This window comes from Festucalex cinctus, chromosome 10, assembly GCF_051991245.1.
Source record: "Festucalex cinctus isolate MCC-2025b chromosome 10, RoL_Fcin_1.0, whole genome shotgun sequence".
Classification (NCBI taxonomy): Eukaryota; Metazoa; Chordata; class Actinopteri; order Syngnathiformes; family Syngnathidae; genus Festucalex; species Festucalex cinctus.
In genome coordinates, this window is record NC_135420.1 from 16,409,780 (window position 1) to 16,426,268 (window position 16,489).

The 16,489-nt window shown below is 39.4% G+C and overlaps 3 protein-coding genes and 1 long non-coding RNA gene across 17 annotated transcripts in view; 1 reads left to right on the forward strand and 3 right to left on the reverse strand.

Moving 5' to 3' along the window:
• Positions 1 to 4,982, reverse strand: part of LOC144026997 (uncharacterized) — a 48,100-nt gene extending 43,118 nt beyond the window's left edge. For 7 of the 13 annotated variants that reach the window (XR_013285350.1, XR_013285347.1, XR_013285344.1 and 4 more), the window contains exons 1-2: positions 4,786 to 4,982; positions 3,279 to 3,435 (exon numbers count right to left, since the gene is read on the reverse strand). This is a non-coding gene — a long non-coding RNA (uncharacterized LOC144026997). The remainder of the gene's footprint in view (positions 1 to 3,278; positions 3,436 to 4,785) is intronic. The other 6 variants (XR_013285349.1, XR_013285346.1, XR_013285343.1 and 3 more) reach the window with 3 other exon arrangements.
• The window catches only part of obscna (obscurin, cytoskeletal calmodulin and titin-interacting RhoGEF a), a 39,921-nt gene extending 32,597 nt beyond the window's left edge, over positions 1 to 7,324 (forward strand). The window contains exons 71-81 of the mRNA XM_077534211.1: positions 45 to 1,749; positions 2,337 to 2,453; positions 2,536 to 2,658; positions 2,760 to 2,927; positions 3,010 to 3,112; positions 3,203 to 3,442; positions 5,025 to 5,248; positions 5,331 to 5,345; positions 5,580 to 5,676; positions 5,783 to 5,932; positions 6,833 to 7,324. Of these exons, the coding sequence (XP_077390337.1) occupies positions 45 to 1,749; positions 2,337 to 2,453; positions 2,536 to 2,658; positions 2,760 to 2,927; positions 3,010 to 3,112; positions 3,203 to 3,442; positions 5,025 to 5,248; positions 5,331 to 5,345; positions 5,580 to 5,676; positions 5,783 to 5,932; positions 6,833 to 7,013 (3,123 nt within the window). The 3' untranslated portion in view covers positions 7,014 to 7,324. The remainder of the gene's footprint in view (positions 1 to 44; positions 1,750 to 2,336; positions 2,454 to 2,535; positions 2,659 to 2,759; positions 2,928 to 3,009; positions 3,113 to 3,202; positions 3,443 to 5,024; positions 5,249 to 5,330; positions 5,346 to 5,579; positions 5,677 to 5,782; positions 5,933 to 6,832) is intronic.
• Positions 7,325 to 8,381: 1,057 nt separating this feature from the next.
• guk1b (guanylate kinase 1b) lies at positions 8,382 to 15,555 on the reverse strand. 2 transcript variants are annotated; one of them, XM_077534218.1, is made up of 10 exons: positions 15,407 to 15,555; positions 14,402 to 14,724; positions 12,164 to 12,278; positions 11,421 to 11,462; positions 11,044 to 11,163; positions 10,455 to 10,551; positions 9,047 to 9,185; positions 8,758 to 8,842; positions 8,608 to 8,693; positions 8,382 to 8,494 (listed from the first exon to the last, which is right to left on the reverse strand). In XM_077534218.1, exons 3-10 carry the CDS (start codon positions 12,273 to 12,275, stop codon positions 8,462 to 8,464), a joined length of 714 nt encoding a protein of 237 aa, XP_077390344.1. In that variant the 5' UTR covers positions 12,276 to 12,278; positions 14,402 to 14,724; positions 15,407 to 15,555; the 3' UTR covers positions 8,382 to 8,461. The 2 variants fall into 2 exon arrangements, with proteins under 2 accessions (XP_077390344.1, XP_077390345.1); XM_077534219.1 differs by lacking the exon at positions 11,044 to 11,163.
• Positions 15,556 to 15,668: 113 nt separating this feature from the next.
• rnf220b (ring finger protein 220b) overlaps positions 15,669 to 16,489 on the reverse strand; it is a 33,774-nt gene continuing 32,953 nt past the window's right edge. The window contains exons 15-16 of the mRNA XM_077534217.1: positions 16,295 to 16,369; positions 15,669 to 16,224 (exon numbers count right to left, since the gene is read on the reverse strand). Coding sequence (XP_077390343.1) covers positions 16,153 to 16,224; positions 16,295 to 16,369 — 147 coding nt within the window. The 3' untranslated portion in view covers positions 15,669 to 16,152. The remainder of the gene's footprint in view (positions 16,225 to 16,294; positions 16,370 to 16,489) is intronic.

Below are 16,489 nucleotides of genomic sequence, written 5' to 3' on the forward strand. Positions count from 1 at the left end.
AAAGTACTCTATTTCAGCAATGTATTTTGCCTCTTTACCCCCAGCGTTCCTTGACTTGTGTCGGTTCCGTGCTCACATTAAGACAAATTCCTGAGCTGCTGGATGCTCCTCTCCGAGATACGGCAGTGACTGTTCCCCGTGAACACCAGCAGAACAGCAGCACGTCTATGAGCAGTGGTTCATCATCCGAATACGATGAGGCTGATTCTTGGGACTTCTTCCAGCACTGCAGCCCAACTGAGGAGGAGGAGGAAGAAGAAACAGAAGATGACTACGATCCTTTGAGCGAGAGAGCGCGCATCCCGGAGCCTTTTGCCCAACTTTATCAAGGTCCATACGAGGAAGAGGAAGTGATGTTTGGGGAGGGGGAGGACGAAGACGAGCTGGTTGGCCGGAGAAGCGTGTTAGAACGGAGTGTGAGTAGGCAGTCCGTTGCCTCATCAGAGGTTTCGTATCTTCAAACACCTCAGAATGAAAGAAGGTTCAACAAGGGCAGTAGTCCATCTCTCAACCTTTCCGATGGTGATGAAGGTTCAGGAAGTGACGCGGGTCGAATCCCTCGAGGGAGCGTGATCCGGAGCACTTTCTACAGCTCATCTCATCAATTATCACCCATGTCTGCCAGACACATGACATTACGGGACAAGTTTCAGGCCAAAAAGCAGGAAAGAGGTCGCAAGCCTCTCCGGAGGAGCTTGTCAGGGCGCCTCAATGAACCTCTTATAGAATACGTGGAGGATGACACGGAGACCAATCGAAGCCAGAGACGGGGGTCCACCCAGCCCGCGATGCACAAGTCTACTTCTTTTGATGGCAGTGTCACCCGCACCAACGTTCCACCTCACAGAAGGAGCAGGTCTCTTGATGAGTACTCTCGGCGATCTCCCAGCTCACCCAAACCTTCGAAGCCAAGTGACGAAGAAGGTACACAAAGTCTGAAGGAGGATTTCACAGATGATGAAGTGGGAGGAAAAAAATTGCTGGCGATTCCAAGCCATCGGAGACCCACAAGAAGAAGGGGTTCAACTGTTCCTGTACAGGGCACTTTGGGTGGTGGATCTGCTCCAGTAAGCCGCCTTATGGCTGACAGAACAAGCCGCAGGATGGATCAGGAACAATCAGAGGGTGACACCTTTGCTGGCTCCCAAGGTTCCTTGGCTGAGTCATCTATTTTGGAACATGGTGGCTCTGAGTCCTCCAGTAGGCTCGGTTCATATGAGGAGCTCAGGAGGTACAGATCAGAAGAGAGTGAAGGTTATGATGACCCGAGGGAACCTCTGACTTCATCATCCCCTCGCTCATTTCAAGAACTCAAACCCAGAGGCCACTTTCCTCAAGCTCCACCACGCAACCGCACACGCTCCAACCCCAACATATGTCAATTGCAGATGTCATCAACACCCAGTCCAAGTCCTAGCCTCTCCTCTCTTCAGGCTCCTGAAAGGCCTCCCAGGGCCAAAGACAAGAAAGGCCACGGCCTTCAAAGACACGCATCTGCGCCAGCTCTCCAAGTTCAGCCACCTGCAGGAAAATCCCCAAAGCTGGGACTGCTGAATATTTTCCGCAGGCAGTCTTGGGCTAGCAATTCCTACTCGCAGCTAGATAGCACAGAGTTAGGACCAACACTAGGAGAGATAATGAAGCCAGATACGCCAACCATGTCCTTTAGAAAGAAAATGAGAGCTTCTGCTTCAAGTTTGACCAAGCTGTTCTCAAGATCTTCCAGTAAAGAGGATCTAAGTAAAGGAGGTACACAATTTTTATTGTTTCACAAATACCTGATGGAAGAAAAACAATTACAATCCGATTTATTGAAATTAAGGGTGTCAAAATAATCACATTAATAGTTCATTAACTTAAGCTGTTGTTTTTTTGTTGTTTGTTGTGCTGTTTGTTTTATTTTTCTAAAGAATTAATGCACGGCCTTTATTTGGAAATCCCTGAAGGTTACTGGGAAAGTTCCAGTCGCGACGCAGCACACAAGTCCACATGTGAATTACCTTATGCACTGCAGCTAATATACACAATGTTTAATCATCACTTCACTTCAAATAACTTTTGTGAATTACTATGAAATTACCATAACTAAAGAGATACAACCATATTTGTATTAGGTTAATATTTTTCCACATTTTGTTAATTATCAAGAGTATGAAAAAATAAAAAAACAAACAAAAAATATTTAATTATTTTATTGTACATTTACAACAGATATAAAATGTGTGATTAATTTGCGGTTAATCACAAGTTACTTTTTTGAACTCATGCGAATAGTTACGGTTAAAAAAAATTTACCGACAGACAGCCCTAATATAAATGTATTTTTGTTACAACAGGACCGATTGTCAAGGGCTCAATTCTGCCTGAAAGGGAGCATGGGCTTGAGATTCCAAAAAAGCGGACCTCCAAGCGCTTGCCTACTTTTAAGATACCAGCATTCAAAAAAGCAAAAGGTATCAAATTAGCCTTATTTAATGAGTCTATTGTTCATAATACACCTGCTGCCAACAATTTTGCTATGCTTTATTTTATTAGATCTTCTGGTCCGTCCCAACAAGGCTGATGTGTTTCATTTGGATGGAGGTGGAGTACTGCTGGTGTGGAAGCCTGTTCAGTCTGGTGACCCGGTTACCTACTGTGTGCAGTACTGTACGGATGGTAGGTTCACAGCTGAGACACACCTGTAGATTTTTTGTAGGCTACAAATGCTCTACTGAGCTTTGAATCAAATTCTAAAGGAGTGCTACATTCATCCTCAGGTGGAGAGTGGACAGTCCTGTCGGAGGATGTGACCGATAGCAGCTATGTGGCGAAAGATCTACCCAGAGGAGCTACTTATGTTTTCAGGGTCGGCTGCATCACCGAGACAGGAGCAGGACCTTTAAGTGATGCTTCTGCCCCTATTGTCATGGCAACTCACCCTGAAGGTGAGGGCAATGTAAACCTTTATAAGTGGGCCTTGAAACAACCTTCATGAAGTCTTTTTTGTGTGTTCGTTTTGCTGCGCAGATGCAAACATTCCTCTCATCCAGACTGAGTGCCTTGGTTCAAAGGTGACTGGGTCAGAAAGTCAGCCACAGAGGAATTACAACTTCCTCTCAGAGATTAACAGGTTGGGATTTTATGAAGCTCTTGAAAGCTTGCATTAAGCAAAGCTCCGCCCTCATGCTTCATGCTTCATTATTTGTTGTCATCATCTCAGGGGTCGCTTCAGTGTGGTCAATTTATGTCGCGATGCTGAGACAAGTCAAGTGTTTGCCGCAAAGATCACGCCTTACCGGGCAGAGCAGAGACAGTTGGTCCTGAAGGAATATCAGCTGCTGAGGAGGCTTCACCATTCCCATCTGGTACAACTGCACACTGCTTACCTCACTTCCTGCTACCTGGTGCTGGTGGAGGAACTCTGTCCCGGCAAAGAGTTGCTCTACAGTCTAGCTGCAAGGTGAGAGATGTTTGAAATCGCTAGAGCACTAAAAAGCACCAATAGAGCAAGGCCCTATTTCAGGGGTCTCCAAGTCGATCCTCGAGAGCCTCTATCCAGCCTGTTTTCCATGTCTACGTCCTTCAGCACAGTTGAATCTAATGATCAGCTAATCAGCAAGCTGATTTGCAGAAGCCTGATAACGATCCCGATCATGAATCAGGTGTGTTACTGGAGAGAAACATGTAAAACAGGCTGGATAGGGGCTCTCGAGGACCGAACTTGGAGAGCCCTGCCCTATGGGAATAGCTCTATTTATTAACTGTACCAAAAGTGGGGTAATCATTTTAATTGCCATTAGTTCTGGAAGAGTTACACAAGTAAACTGGAAGAGGCCATTGAATTTTGGTGAGTATCTGAATGAAATTATGTCCAACAACTTTGGCAGTTTTTAAAATGGCATTATCGAGTAAATTAGGCTCAGCAAAATATCCTGTTGGGCAAAGTTCTGTATATGTGGGCATTTTATTTCAGGAAACCCTGACAGACGATGGTATAGTTGTGAGGTTACAGGCAAGTGTCCCTGGCCACCGCATTGAAACGTGACCTCAACAATGTTTTGACGCTTATTACAGCAAATGCTCGTTTAGCTACTTGTACAAAAAAAAATATATAGATTGCTGATTCATAAGCTGATTAATAATCATTTAAAAAAAATAAGTTTGTTTTTTAATTCAGACAATGCATTTCAATGTGCATCAATTATACGTGGATTTTTACTATTCGCAGGCCAGCCTGGTTCCTATTACTCTAATTAAATTGTTAAAAACACGTTTCTTTTCAGTCCCCCTAATTAATTACGTGGTGCAAATTGCAATACATTTAATTAATTAAATTGTAAGGACTAACAACATTAATCCTTGTCATATGTGTGTTTGTGTTAGCAGTAGTTAAATGTGTGTCATATTTAACACGTTTATATGTTTGATGTTGCACTAGTTAATTTACTTTACTAACTTACTTACTTACTTACACTTCAGGTGTGTAAAATAGTGACATGCATGTTGGACAACTAGCATTTTTCACCTATTGTTTCTAACAAAAAATAATAATAATACAATAAGAGGCAGACGCGAACAGTCCCTCAAATTTACATGTAGAGCACACGCAAATATAAATCCCACTTTCGTTTTGTATTACTTTACAAAAATAGCTACATCAAAGCTAATACACAATGGAATACAACATTGACCCGCTAGCGAAATTAGCATGCTACTCGCGGCACTCAAATCCCTCAAAACAACGGGTATTCATACACAAATGCTGCAGGTAGATGCACAAACACACGTCTAAACGGTACTCACGGGCATATGCTTTTCCAATCCTGTTAAAAAAAAAAAAAAAAAAGAAGTTTTGTTTTGTTTTTTGACGAAACTCAAGTGCTGTTTCTTCTTCTACTCCTTAATGTAACTACAGGTGTATCGCAATACAATGACCCACACCGCCCCCGAGTGGCCAAATCGTGTACAGCACTTCCAATGAAGGCACACTCACTCGGCCCAACTACTCATATTGATGTGACACCTACATGTATGTTTTGCAGAGATGTGTACTCGGAGGCTGACGTGGCCGAGCTGCTGGGTCAGATCTTGAGTGCAGTCGACTACCTTCACGGCCGGCGAGTGGTCCACTTGGACCTCAAGTCTGACAACATGCTGGTGGATGACGGCAACCACCTGAAGATTGTGGACTTCGGCTCGGCTCTGTCTTTCACGCCCGGCCAGCCCGTCCACACTGAGCACCTGCAGGGTCTGTCAGAGAGCAAAGGTGATGATGGTGGTTTGACTTTGTGCCGTGTTGTTGTAAATCTCTAATACACTAAACCTTTGACTGTTATGGCCTTCAACAGAGCGCCGCAACAAAGGTACACTTGGATGGATGGATGAGTGGGAATAACTCCGGCTGATCCTAACATCCATAAACTCAACAACCAATTTTACCATCATTTTTCCACCCCACTATTCTTACTGTTATTATTATTATTTATTTATTTATTTTTTAAATAACCCTCAATTTATCATGCGAGTGAACTTGCCATCAGTGTCAATAACTGCACAATATGTTATGAACAACATCATGTTTCCGTCTGTTTTGTCAGATTATATTGTCCTTCCTAAAGCTCCGGAAATCCTGGAGGGCCAAGGTGTTGGGCCTGAGACCGATGTTTGGGCCATCGGAGTTCTCTTGTTTATTATGTAAGCACACACAAATACTCGGATTAACTTTTATGAAATTTTGTTCTTATTCCAAATAAGGATGACTTGACTTGACCCACTTATTTTTGTAATTGCTTTCTTTCAGGTTGAGTGCTGACAGCCCGTTTCATGCGGAACTGGGCTGGGAACAGGACAGAAACATCAAGAAAGGGAAGATCCAGTTTGGACGCTGCTACCCTGGTTTGTCCGAAGGAGCCTTGAACTTGATGAAGAGCAGCCTGAATAACAAATCCTGGTGAGCGTCTCATTGAAAGTATCCCTGTAGATAGAGAATTGACTTAGCCTTTAGTGTGGGTATTTGTACCTGTGGGCCTTTAGTCCCTCTCTTGTGGCTCCTTGTGGCTCTCTTAAAAAAAAAAAAAAAAAAAAAAAAAGTAGAATTATTATTATTATTATTATTATTATTATTATTTTACATATTTATTTGTATTTTTTTAGATAAAATATTCTTTTAATGAATTCTTGGTTTGTTTTTTGTTTTTTACATATTTATTTGTATTTTTTAGATAAATTATTCTTTGAATGAATTATTGGTTAATAAAAAGAAAATACTAATTGAAAATTAAAAAAATGTCAGAGTCCAAATTTTTAAATTTATATTAAAAAAGGTACCTAAAAACGTTTTTTAAATTACATTAAGATGTCCAAAACATGACCATAAAATGTCCAAAAAGGAAGAGGAAAAGAAAAAAAAAATATATATATATATATATATATATATATATATATATATATATATAATGTCCATAAATTTGCAAAATAAAATGTCAGAGAACTGATGTAAAAAAGGCAGAAAAGAAAACAATTCAAAAAGTAACCTTAACTCATTTGCTCCCAAAAACGTATAAATACGTTCTAGTTTAAATGTTTTAAGTCTCCCAAGATTTATATGTATTTATACATACATTACACTAACGCGAACACACTGTTTCCATCATTACAATCTTCAAATATTTTGCGGCTTCAGACTCATTTTTTTGTTATTTGGTCTAGAATGGCTCTTTTGTCCATTATTGGACCTTCTGCCACCACCATGACAAACAGGGACTCTAAAACAAAGACTAAAGGTCATGAAGTGGGGTGAATGAGAACGTATTATGGGCCTACTATAAACTTTTTTTGATTTTGTTTAAAGGGGGAGACCCACTGCGGCAGAGTGCCTCCAAAACGCTTGGCTGCGTGCCCTTCGCGGTCCCCACCGATCACGCCACTCGAAGGTGTGTTTCTCCACCGATAAGCTCAAAGCGTACCTCATGCAGAAGGAGGAGAAGCGAGACCAAGTGCGCACCAAGCTTCAGGGTCCCTTCTTCCAGTAGCGAGTCAACAGAGAAACACAATGAAGTTGTGTGTCAACCACCTGTCCTCTGAGGAAACTGTGATGCGTCTTAAAAAGCTTTGTATCCCTTTAAGTTGTCTTGCTCTGTTTAAATGCAAACATATCAGGGTTGATGTTCAGCGAATGAGTTTGGACTTGCATGTCACATTTTAATTTAAATATCACGTTTGTTAAGCCCTTTCTGATTTCATGTGTAAATGAGATTTTTTTGTTTAGGTTGGACAATTTATTGTCAACCACCTGCTTTGATGAGTTACCGGATGACAGGTGAAATAAATGGCGTTAAATTGACTAGTAATTGCCATCGTGTTATTTATTCAACTTGTAAACAATCATAAGCACACGCGAGTATGATTTGGTAAACTCACCAGAAGCTTAATTTGGGCCTACCAAACAATCTATTGACATCCAATACAAAATAACAATTTGAATTTAACAGTAGCTGTATTCTTGGAATTGTGTAGCATGCACAGCAAAAATTGGCAGTGTTATTTCAGCACTTATAGTATTGAATGTAACTTCCAAAGTATCACTTTTGGTCCACATTAAATAAAGTTAAAACAACACTTTTGATAGTGTTATTTATTTATTTATTTATTTATTTTTACACTGAGATGGAGATAAAACAACTCTGATCGTAGTTGAAGTAAATACTAGCCAACATTGGTCAGTGTTGATTTTACACTCCAATAGTGCTAAAATTTTACAGAGCTAGTGTACTTTTTAACACTCAAAACAAATTCCAATTTTTTTCCCACACCTTGTACAATATTATGTATTTAAAAGTGAAGAACTAGCAATTCCACCACTTATAACAATGCATTGATTTATAGAAACAATGGCCAGCCAGTCCTCAGACAGGTTACACAATATGACAATGTGGTACTTTTTTTTTTTCATCATCATCATCATCATCATCTGTTTCCCAGTGATAAGTGAAGCGAAGGAACATGGTGCTGACTCACCTCTCTAACCCTGAGAAGTGCATATGAAGGCGGACCTTAATTACATTTTTGTTAATCTAACACTATAGGTGATCAACTAGCTAAATAACGTTGACAGCTAAATGGTAGCTAATGTTAGCAATGATAGCTAATGACAGACTCAAAGGCTCTATCTACCCTCCTTAACACTGTATAAACCATAATAATCATAGCCATTAAAAATGTTTGCTTCTACTAAATACATGAAGTAAAATGATCTCCATGCACTGTTGAAATATTAACCACTGGTTTAATTAAGTATAATAACACCATCACCAACTTCCATCTTTGTGTCTTTCTCATCTGGGCATGACTGATGCTCAACTAACCTCTCGCCATGAAACATAAGAGGGTCAAAGACAACATTTCTCAAGCACACACTTTATTATTTGCTGTGTTGGTGAAGATGGACAGTTTTGTTACACTTTGACAGGCTGAAGAATTTTTAAGATTTGGTCTCCTGAACCTTTTGGATTTCCTGGAGAGAGAGAGAGAGAGAGAGAGAGAGAGAGAGATATTAACAATTGAGAGTTATTAAATATGTTTGGAATGATGTCGATTTCTAAATGGAATGCGTCTTTCTTGACTCACATCGTTAAGGATCTCTTTCAGCTCCTCATAAGCGCGTTCTAAGTCGTCATTGATGATGACAACATCAAACACTCCTGGCTCCTTACCTGCGGAGAAAAAAATTCATCTGATGTAATGATATTTTTTGAGTCTTTTGAATTTTGGACTTACTGAGCTCCATGTCGATGCGAGCTGCCTCCAGACGTTTCTGTAAACTGTCCTCGGACTCAGTCTGTCGGTCTCGCAGACGTTTTTCCTAAGGATTTTTTTTTTTTTTTAATAACGTTTTTAACTTTTTTCCCTCTTCACCCATCTAAATAAGTTTTTCCGCAGAAACATTTATGTACACCTGCAACTCACCTTTATCATTATTGTTTTTAATTGTGAGCTCTTGTATTAGAATATGTAGGTGTACCTAATGTATGCTTAGTAAGCTTGCTGTATGAGGCAACTCTTTTACCAGAATCTCCATGGATGGTGGCTGGATGGAGATGTAGATGGGGTTGAGGTCCGCCTCTTTAATCCTCCTCACGCCTTGAATGTCCACATCCAGGATGCAGATCAGGTTTTGGGCCTGCACATCTTCTATGGCAGCTTTACTATGAAACACATACGCGCACTTGTTGACCTCCCGCATGAAGCAAGCAAGCTAAGAGGATCGCTTGTGTTGATCCGAGCCGCTCGCACTTTTTGCGCCCACCTCCCAATAAGAAGGTGAGATTGAATGTGACGCAACCCACACTTGCGTTGTAGCATAAGGGGTTAAAGCACCATCTGTCCCAAGACGTTTAATATCCTCTTGATCCTCTTGAACCAATTGGACCAGTTTTAGAGTGAACTCTTACACAAGGCAACTAACCTGTTGTGTATTGTATTGAGTTAAGTGCTCAAATGGGTTACCTATTCATGGGATGTCTGACAACAGATAACACACTACTGTACAAGTGGCATGAATTAACCAACGATAAGTAACAATTACCATAAATACTTGGTCACTACATTTGAAAACAGATATCTGGACTATAGTTCCTACTCCTTACTTTGTCAAAATAGGGTTCTTTCGTGGTGAACGTCATCTCGTGCTAGCCTAAAAAACAACTTGTGGTGTTCAGAAATTCTCAAGTCTAAAAAAAGAGGCTATATTCTTTCAGCTGTTAACATTTGCTAATTTGTTGTTTTCCCAAGCACATTTGCCGAGGTTAGCAAAGCTGTGGGAACACGTTATTGTGATTAACATAAAAATTGAGCCAATGCTAGCTAGCAGCTAGCTAGCAGCTAGCTAGCTTTTGAATGCTATCTAGCAACTAGCTAGCTTGCTAGCTAGCTAGCGAGCTCTTGGGTAAAAAAAATAAAAAAAATAAAATAAATAAAATAAATAAATAAATAAATAAGTACAGTACTTCCCAGTACAAGCATTATGCATGGTAAGTTATAATAATAATAATAATAATAATAATAATAATAATAATAATAATAATAATAATAATAATAAAACGCGGAGGTTTTTTAAGGTTAGTTAGACTTAGTTATAATGAAATAAATTCGAATGTCCTGTAAAAACTCTACATATCTCAGTTTTTTCATTAGAAAATATGGCATTCATATATTAAATAAAGACACTGTACACATAGTGAATATTTGCTTCAGTTTTCATGTTTATACCTCACAGCTGACAAAACCCTAAAATTCACCATCTCAAAAAGTAAAATATGACCTTAATAAAAACATGTTTATCACAGAAATTAGAAATTCTGTATAATTGAGTTTCACTTTTTGAATTGAACTGAAATACATTTTTTTCCTGTGATATTCTAATTTATTACGATTAACTCGCATTTCAGCAGCTTCCGCGGTTGCCAGATGTTTACCTTGTTCCATACAGGTTGCCTGAGAACTCGGCGTTCTCAATAAAGTCTCCCCGTTGGATGCCCTCCTGCATGGCCTCTCGGGTGATGAAGTGATAATCTGTGTAAAGAGGGATCATATATCGGAAACTGTCCATGCAATCTAATGGCCGCACAGGACTCACCGAACAGCACTCGTATTTCTTTTTTTTCCTAAAGAAACACACTGCTATCTCATGAAACACTCAATCATTAGCATTACAGGAAAATTGTCATTATGAAATTTGTGTACCAAAAACAGTTAACATCATTTGAAAAATATCATGCTAATGATTGGTTGCATGTTGTTTACGTTCAACTGAGAGGTTCATTTTTTGTGGACAATCCCACAAAACGGGACAGGACAACAGGAGTGACTACGGAGGCATCACGGGGGGCTATTTTCAAAAGCTTTTTACTCCAAAGTGTACTTATGTCTTAATGTGATTCCCAAAATACTATTATTTTTTCAGATCCAAAGAGCACTTCCTCTAAATCCAAAGAGAGCGTTCCAGGGTGATGAAAGTAACCCCCATCCCTCTGCCTTAAGTTATGGAATCACAGGGGCGGTCACCTTCATGTGTGCTTTCGGATTCATTTGGACACGAAAATGACGTGTCTAAGTCTTCTGAGGAAAAGACGTCTGCTACGGGCAGTAAAGTAGCCCCCAGAAGCATGGGGAGCGAGTTGAGGCCTACGGAGAAAGCAGAACATTCACACACACACAGCTTTATCCCGGCTATAGGAAGGGAGATGGTGTTGGAGGTAAGAAACAAAACCATTTTGTCAGTTCACTTGGGAGTAAGAAGTGAAGCAGGCTGAGGGAGGTGCAATTGTCTATAGCTTATTAAAATATTTTAGAATTAGGTGCAAATCTGTGTCCAGGGCTACTACAGTGCAGGTGCTAAAACATCCAGATTGTCACAGGTTTGATCCCCAACTCGGGAGTACCTTTGCCGTTTTCCTCTCCAGGCCGAGGGTTCCTTGTTGTGTCTGCGAGGAGAACAGAACAGCATTAGTCTTATATAATGTCTTATTTTTATTTTTAGGGCACGTTTGTTTTATAAAAACTGAGACAATGAACATCAGAGCTGCCGTCCGAAAAATCTCTGTTCCCTCATCATGGGTGCGTTCCGAAATACGCTTCAAGCGCATTGCTTCAGCGTTCGGTAACTCAGAACATTGTTCATATGTGCCGCTATTCAGCGTTTCCCAAAAACCGGAGCCCAATACAGGAAAGGAAAATAAACATATTTCAGAATTAAATGGTTCAGAATTAAATGGGAGCAGAGAGCGCGTTGCCATGGAACGCTTAATAGCTGCTTTATGGCTCGTATAGCCATACAAACATGGATAAGAATCTGAACACTTCACACAAATACAATCACAAACATTTCAATTGTGAAAAGTTACATCCATTCAGTTGCCAGCCAATCGCAAGGCACATATAGACAAACAGCCATTCAAAATCCCATTTACACCTAGAGACAATTTAGAGTCTTCTATGAACCTACCATGCATGTTTTTGGAATGTGGTAGGACATTAGCAAGCACAGGCGCAAGAACATGTAAATGAAACCCAGAAAGGCATCTGGGATTTGAACCTAAATCTCAAAACTGTGAGGCTAGATAGTAAACAGACAAACTGCACTTTTTTTCCCTGGTGACTGACAGGAAGTGTTTGTTCCACTTACGTGACACGCTAAATCCAAAAACTCCCTCATGGTCCTTCATCAGCCTCTTCATCAGCGTGCTCTTGCCCGCTCCAGATGGGCCACTTAGCACCACAGGTCTCGGTCCTGACATTGTCTGGCATAGACACACACACATGATGAATGATAAACCTCTGGATGGTGCTGAATCAGTCTATGATAATGATTATATTATTAAAACCCATTGAACTAGCAATAGGCCTACAGTGACTTTCCCGCTAATTGACATTAGCACCAACACCATTGACTGATTTTTTATTAGCCAGGCCTTTAAAGCTCATCACGTTCTTGTTATCTCATTTCATGTTTTTTTTTTTTTTTGTCATCTGTTTATGTTGAAAATAGTACAGTGTTTTTTGTCATTGAATTATTGTAATTGACTTAGTGTCAACATACTACTAGCATAATTTATGAAATTTTGAGCTATTTATATGGACGCGTGGAACTGCCAACGTGAAGTAAAATATTTTTGACTTGTAAATATATTCCAACCAAGGTACTCTCAAATACGTTTGAACGTACTTCAAATGTGTAAGCGTATTTGCAAGTACATTCATATCGTAAATGTAAGCTAAAAGCTAAGAACTTAGCATTTTCCCCCATAATGCCACAAGGTGTTGATTTGTCCATGCGCAAGTTCCATTTTATTTTAACTTTTTTTTTTTTTTTAACATTTATATTTCTACCAACACGTTTGAAAACTAAGGAACCATTGTTTATATTAATTTTTATGATTCCAGTGCATTTGGCACCCCCCACCCAATTATGCTAAGTTTCTAGCATTTAGCTACAGGTGTGTTCAAACGTACATGTTTGAACGTACTTGCAAATACATTTAAACATATTTGCAAGTCAAAAATGTTTACTCCACATTTGCAGTTCCATGCTTCTGTACATTTACAAGCAAATGGCACTCATTCAGTGGAATGGCCCATAAACTAAAAAATAAAAATCAAATGGCTACAATTAGTGGAACGTAGTTAATTATTCAGCCTGTCATTTCACACCACTGACATAGATGACCAAAGACACATTATTTATAGTACACTAATAATAATTTTCAGGCCCCTTTTAGTAAAATGGGAGTAGGTTAATTTGTGAATAGTGAACTGCAACATAGGCTTCACTGTACTCCAGTCGCCATACAAATGTTTACAAAACCGGAAGTCCTGTTAAGTCATCTGTGCTAATCTCTTGATCCCTGCTGCTCCTCTTATCCATCTCATCCACCTCACCTCCACACACATACTGTACATGCACGCACGCAGACAGACAAACAGACACACTAACGCACATGTTTAAAAGTAGATCGCTTCTTCTTCGTCACAACACTTCTAATTCATCGTACTAATTGATTGACCCCGCCTCCTTTTAATTCAAATATGAAAACATGCCCTGCCACCTAATTGGTGAGCGGTGCGACAGACTGATGCCCACAGGTGAACGTTAAGAACGCTCGTTAATGAAGTGGTGGCGAGTCGGTCAGCAGGATTAATTGGGTCTGGGCAAAGGTACAAGGACAGGTGACCTTTTTATAGCTGCAGTGCTAAGTGAGTTCATTTATGATGCCCAATTGTTTTGCACGGCACCACATTTTCTTTTTTTTCGTTTACAGCGAGAAAATATTTTCAGTTTCAGGCAATTACATTTCTTTTTTTTTTTTTTTTTTTTAATTTCTGTACTACCTGTTTACAATTGTGAGTGCCTCTGGTTTTATTTTTTATATCAGTTGAAGCACACCAAATCTTTTATATTTGTCTATACAATGAGAATTTAATTTAAAACAAATTCTTGATGGCAGGTATCAAACATTTTGTTTTATTTGTATAGTTTTTTTTTTTTTAATTGTATAAGACTGTATTTCACTCATTCAACAAAGACTACGAGGGAATTATATTTTGAATCTGTCAACCATTTTCTATGCAAATTGTACTCGTGTTCAGCTTGTTTAATTGTCACACTAGATTAAATAGAAAATTGATTAAACATGAAATTACAATATGTAAATGTTATACAATGAAGTTGCATAAAACGGGCTTTTTGTTGTGTTTTATACGATTCAATTTGTTCACATCAAACTTTTATGTTATAAATAGATATATTTAAAAAAATACTCATTCTAATTCTAATCCAAACAAATACAGTACAAATACAAATATTATTCTTAGTTTTACTTTTCCCTATTGTGACATTCTTCACAAATGATATAATTTTGCTTACCGTTCTTCACCCTTGAGGAGATGTGGAGTGGACCGCTCAGTCGGGCGTGATGTTTACTGAAGGATTCACTGATCAGCTCACTGTCAACCTCAATTACCGCCGTCTCGCCTATGCAACATCCGCGGACCAATCACACGTCTACGTGCTGGGCCTGCTTGTTTCTATCCAGCCCATCCACACCTGGAAGGGTCCGCAGGTAGCCCATATTGGCAGCTGACATAAGTTTACATTAGGGATTTTGAATACATTAATTTTAGATCGATACCAATACGCACACTCATCTCTTCAGTAATCACCAACGCAGATAACAAGTGCTGATACCCCTGGTAAAAAAAAAAGAAAAAAAAAAAAGAATGAAAGATCATTTTAACTCATTCACTGCCATTGACGACTATTAACGTCAAAACTCAATTTTTTTGGGCTTGCAGTAAACGAGTAAAAGAAATACCTACATACCCCAATGCAGCATTTTCCTGTTAGATTGATTTCTCAGGAACAACTATAAGGTTCCTGTTTCAATTTGACCCAGGCTATGTTTAATGATAAATACACATCCCAATATCACATTCATTATGAATATTTAAAATTAACAATTTTCAACACGTTTCAACATGAAATACGACCATTTGTAGTTATTCAACATTAAAATGTTTCAATTTGACCCACCTATGATTAATGTCCCAAAAGGAATGTCGCTAGTAACCATTTAAATTGATGAGAATTTTTGTAGGAAAAAAAAATAAAAAATTGTTGTTGTTCGACTTCAAATGGGTCAATTTGACCCAGCTATGCTCAATGCTCCAAAAGCATCCCGAGAAACATCGTTACAGAAATGAACCATTTCTTACTGTCTGTATATGTCAAGTTTCGTAGTGAAAAACTAATATTTGTTGTTCTTTAACATGAAAGTGGACCATTTTGACCCACGACAGGAGGGTTAAAACTGCATGACATTCATGTAAATTATCTATTCTTCAAATTTCTAGTTCCTCGTATCATACATACCTGGTATCAATACTTGTCCATCCCTCGTTTGCATATCTGGAAGTTGTTCTGTAGCCTCTGTTAGGCCAATGTGAAGAAATAAAGTGATTAAACTAATCTCATATCATGAACAGATAGTTGCAGAGGTGCGAATTGACCTTGTGGATTTGTCACTTGTGTAATCTTTCCAAGTAAAAGCAGAGAATTGTGCAAGTGAGACTCCTTTGGCTTCCAACTGAGCCATGACTGGGCTCGACCCGTCTAATCCCGCAGTGACCCACTTCTTAAGATCAACCCATTGACTCACCACAAGCTCGACCCTTTCATAATGCATAATGCCCTTTTGGCCACAACTTTTATTATAGTAACATTGATAAAGACAAAAAGTGGTGAGGTTGTATGAGAAGAGGAGAAGGAGCCAAACATTAAGACAAACTCTGTACAGTAAATAGTCGGGTTGTTCTAATCAACATCATATACAAACACCAATCCAAACACAAAAACTATATACATGTGCTTTGCAAGAAAACAGACAAACCTGGTTATAAAATTGATAAATATGGTCCCAAAGAGTGTTATTAAGGTGTTTCCACCAAACAAGTTCATGTTAAAATGTCACTTTGGAGCTGTTTTTTTTTGTTTGTTTGTTTGTTTTTGTTTTAGTGGATGCACTGACGAAAAAGTAGGTCCAATGTGAGGTGAGATTGGGAAGTGAGTGGGAGTCAGGCCAGCTGCTCACAAGTCCACCCCTGATGATGGGCCTGGCGTCACAGATAGACCCGCCGCAGGTCGCCGGGCGAGGTGATGGTGTTGCACTGAGGGCACAGCTTCTTCGCTCCCTGATGAAGAAAATCGTATCATAATCAATCTATTCGAAATATTGCTTATGATTTAAGAAAGAAAACATACCAGTGTTCGGAGCCAACACTCCTCACAGTGAACATGCCAGCACTGGATGGAAGTGAGCGGGTTTGAGTAAGTGTCCTACAGGATGAAACACAGGTCATAACATTGGAGTTGTAATACCCAATGTAACCACTAGATGGCCATACATAGCCTTTTATACTGCAAGTCAACTGGATTGTTGGTCAGGATATGATTTGA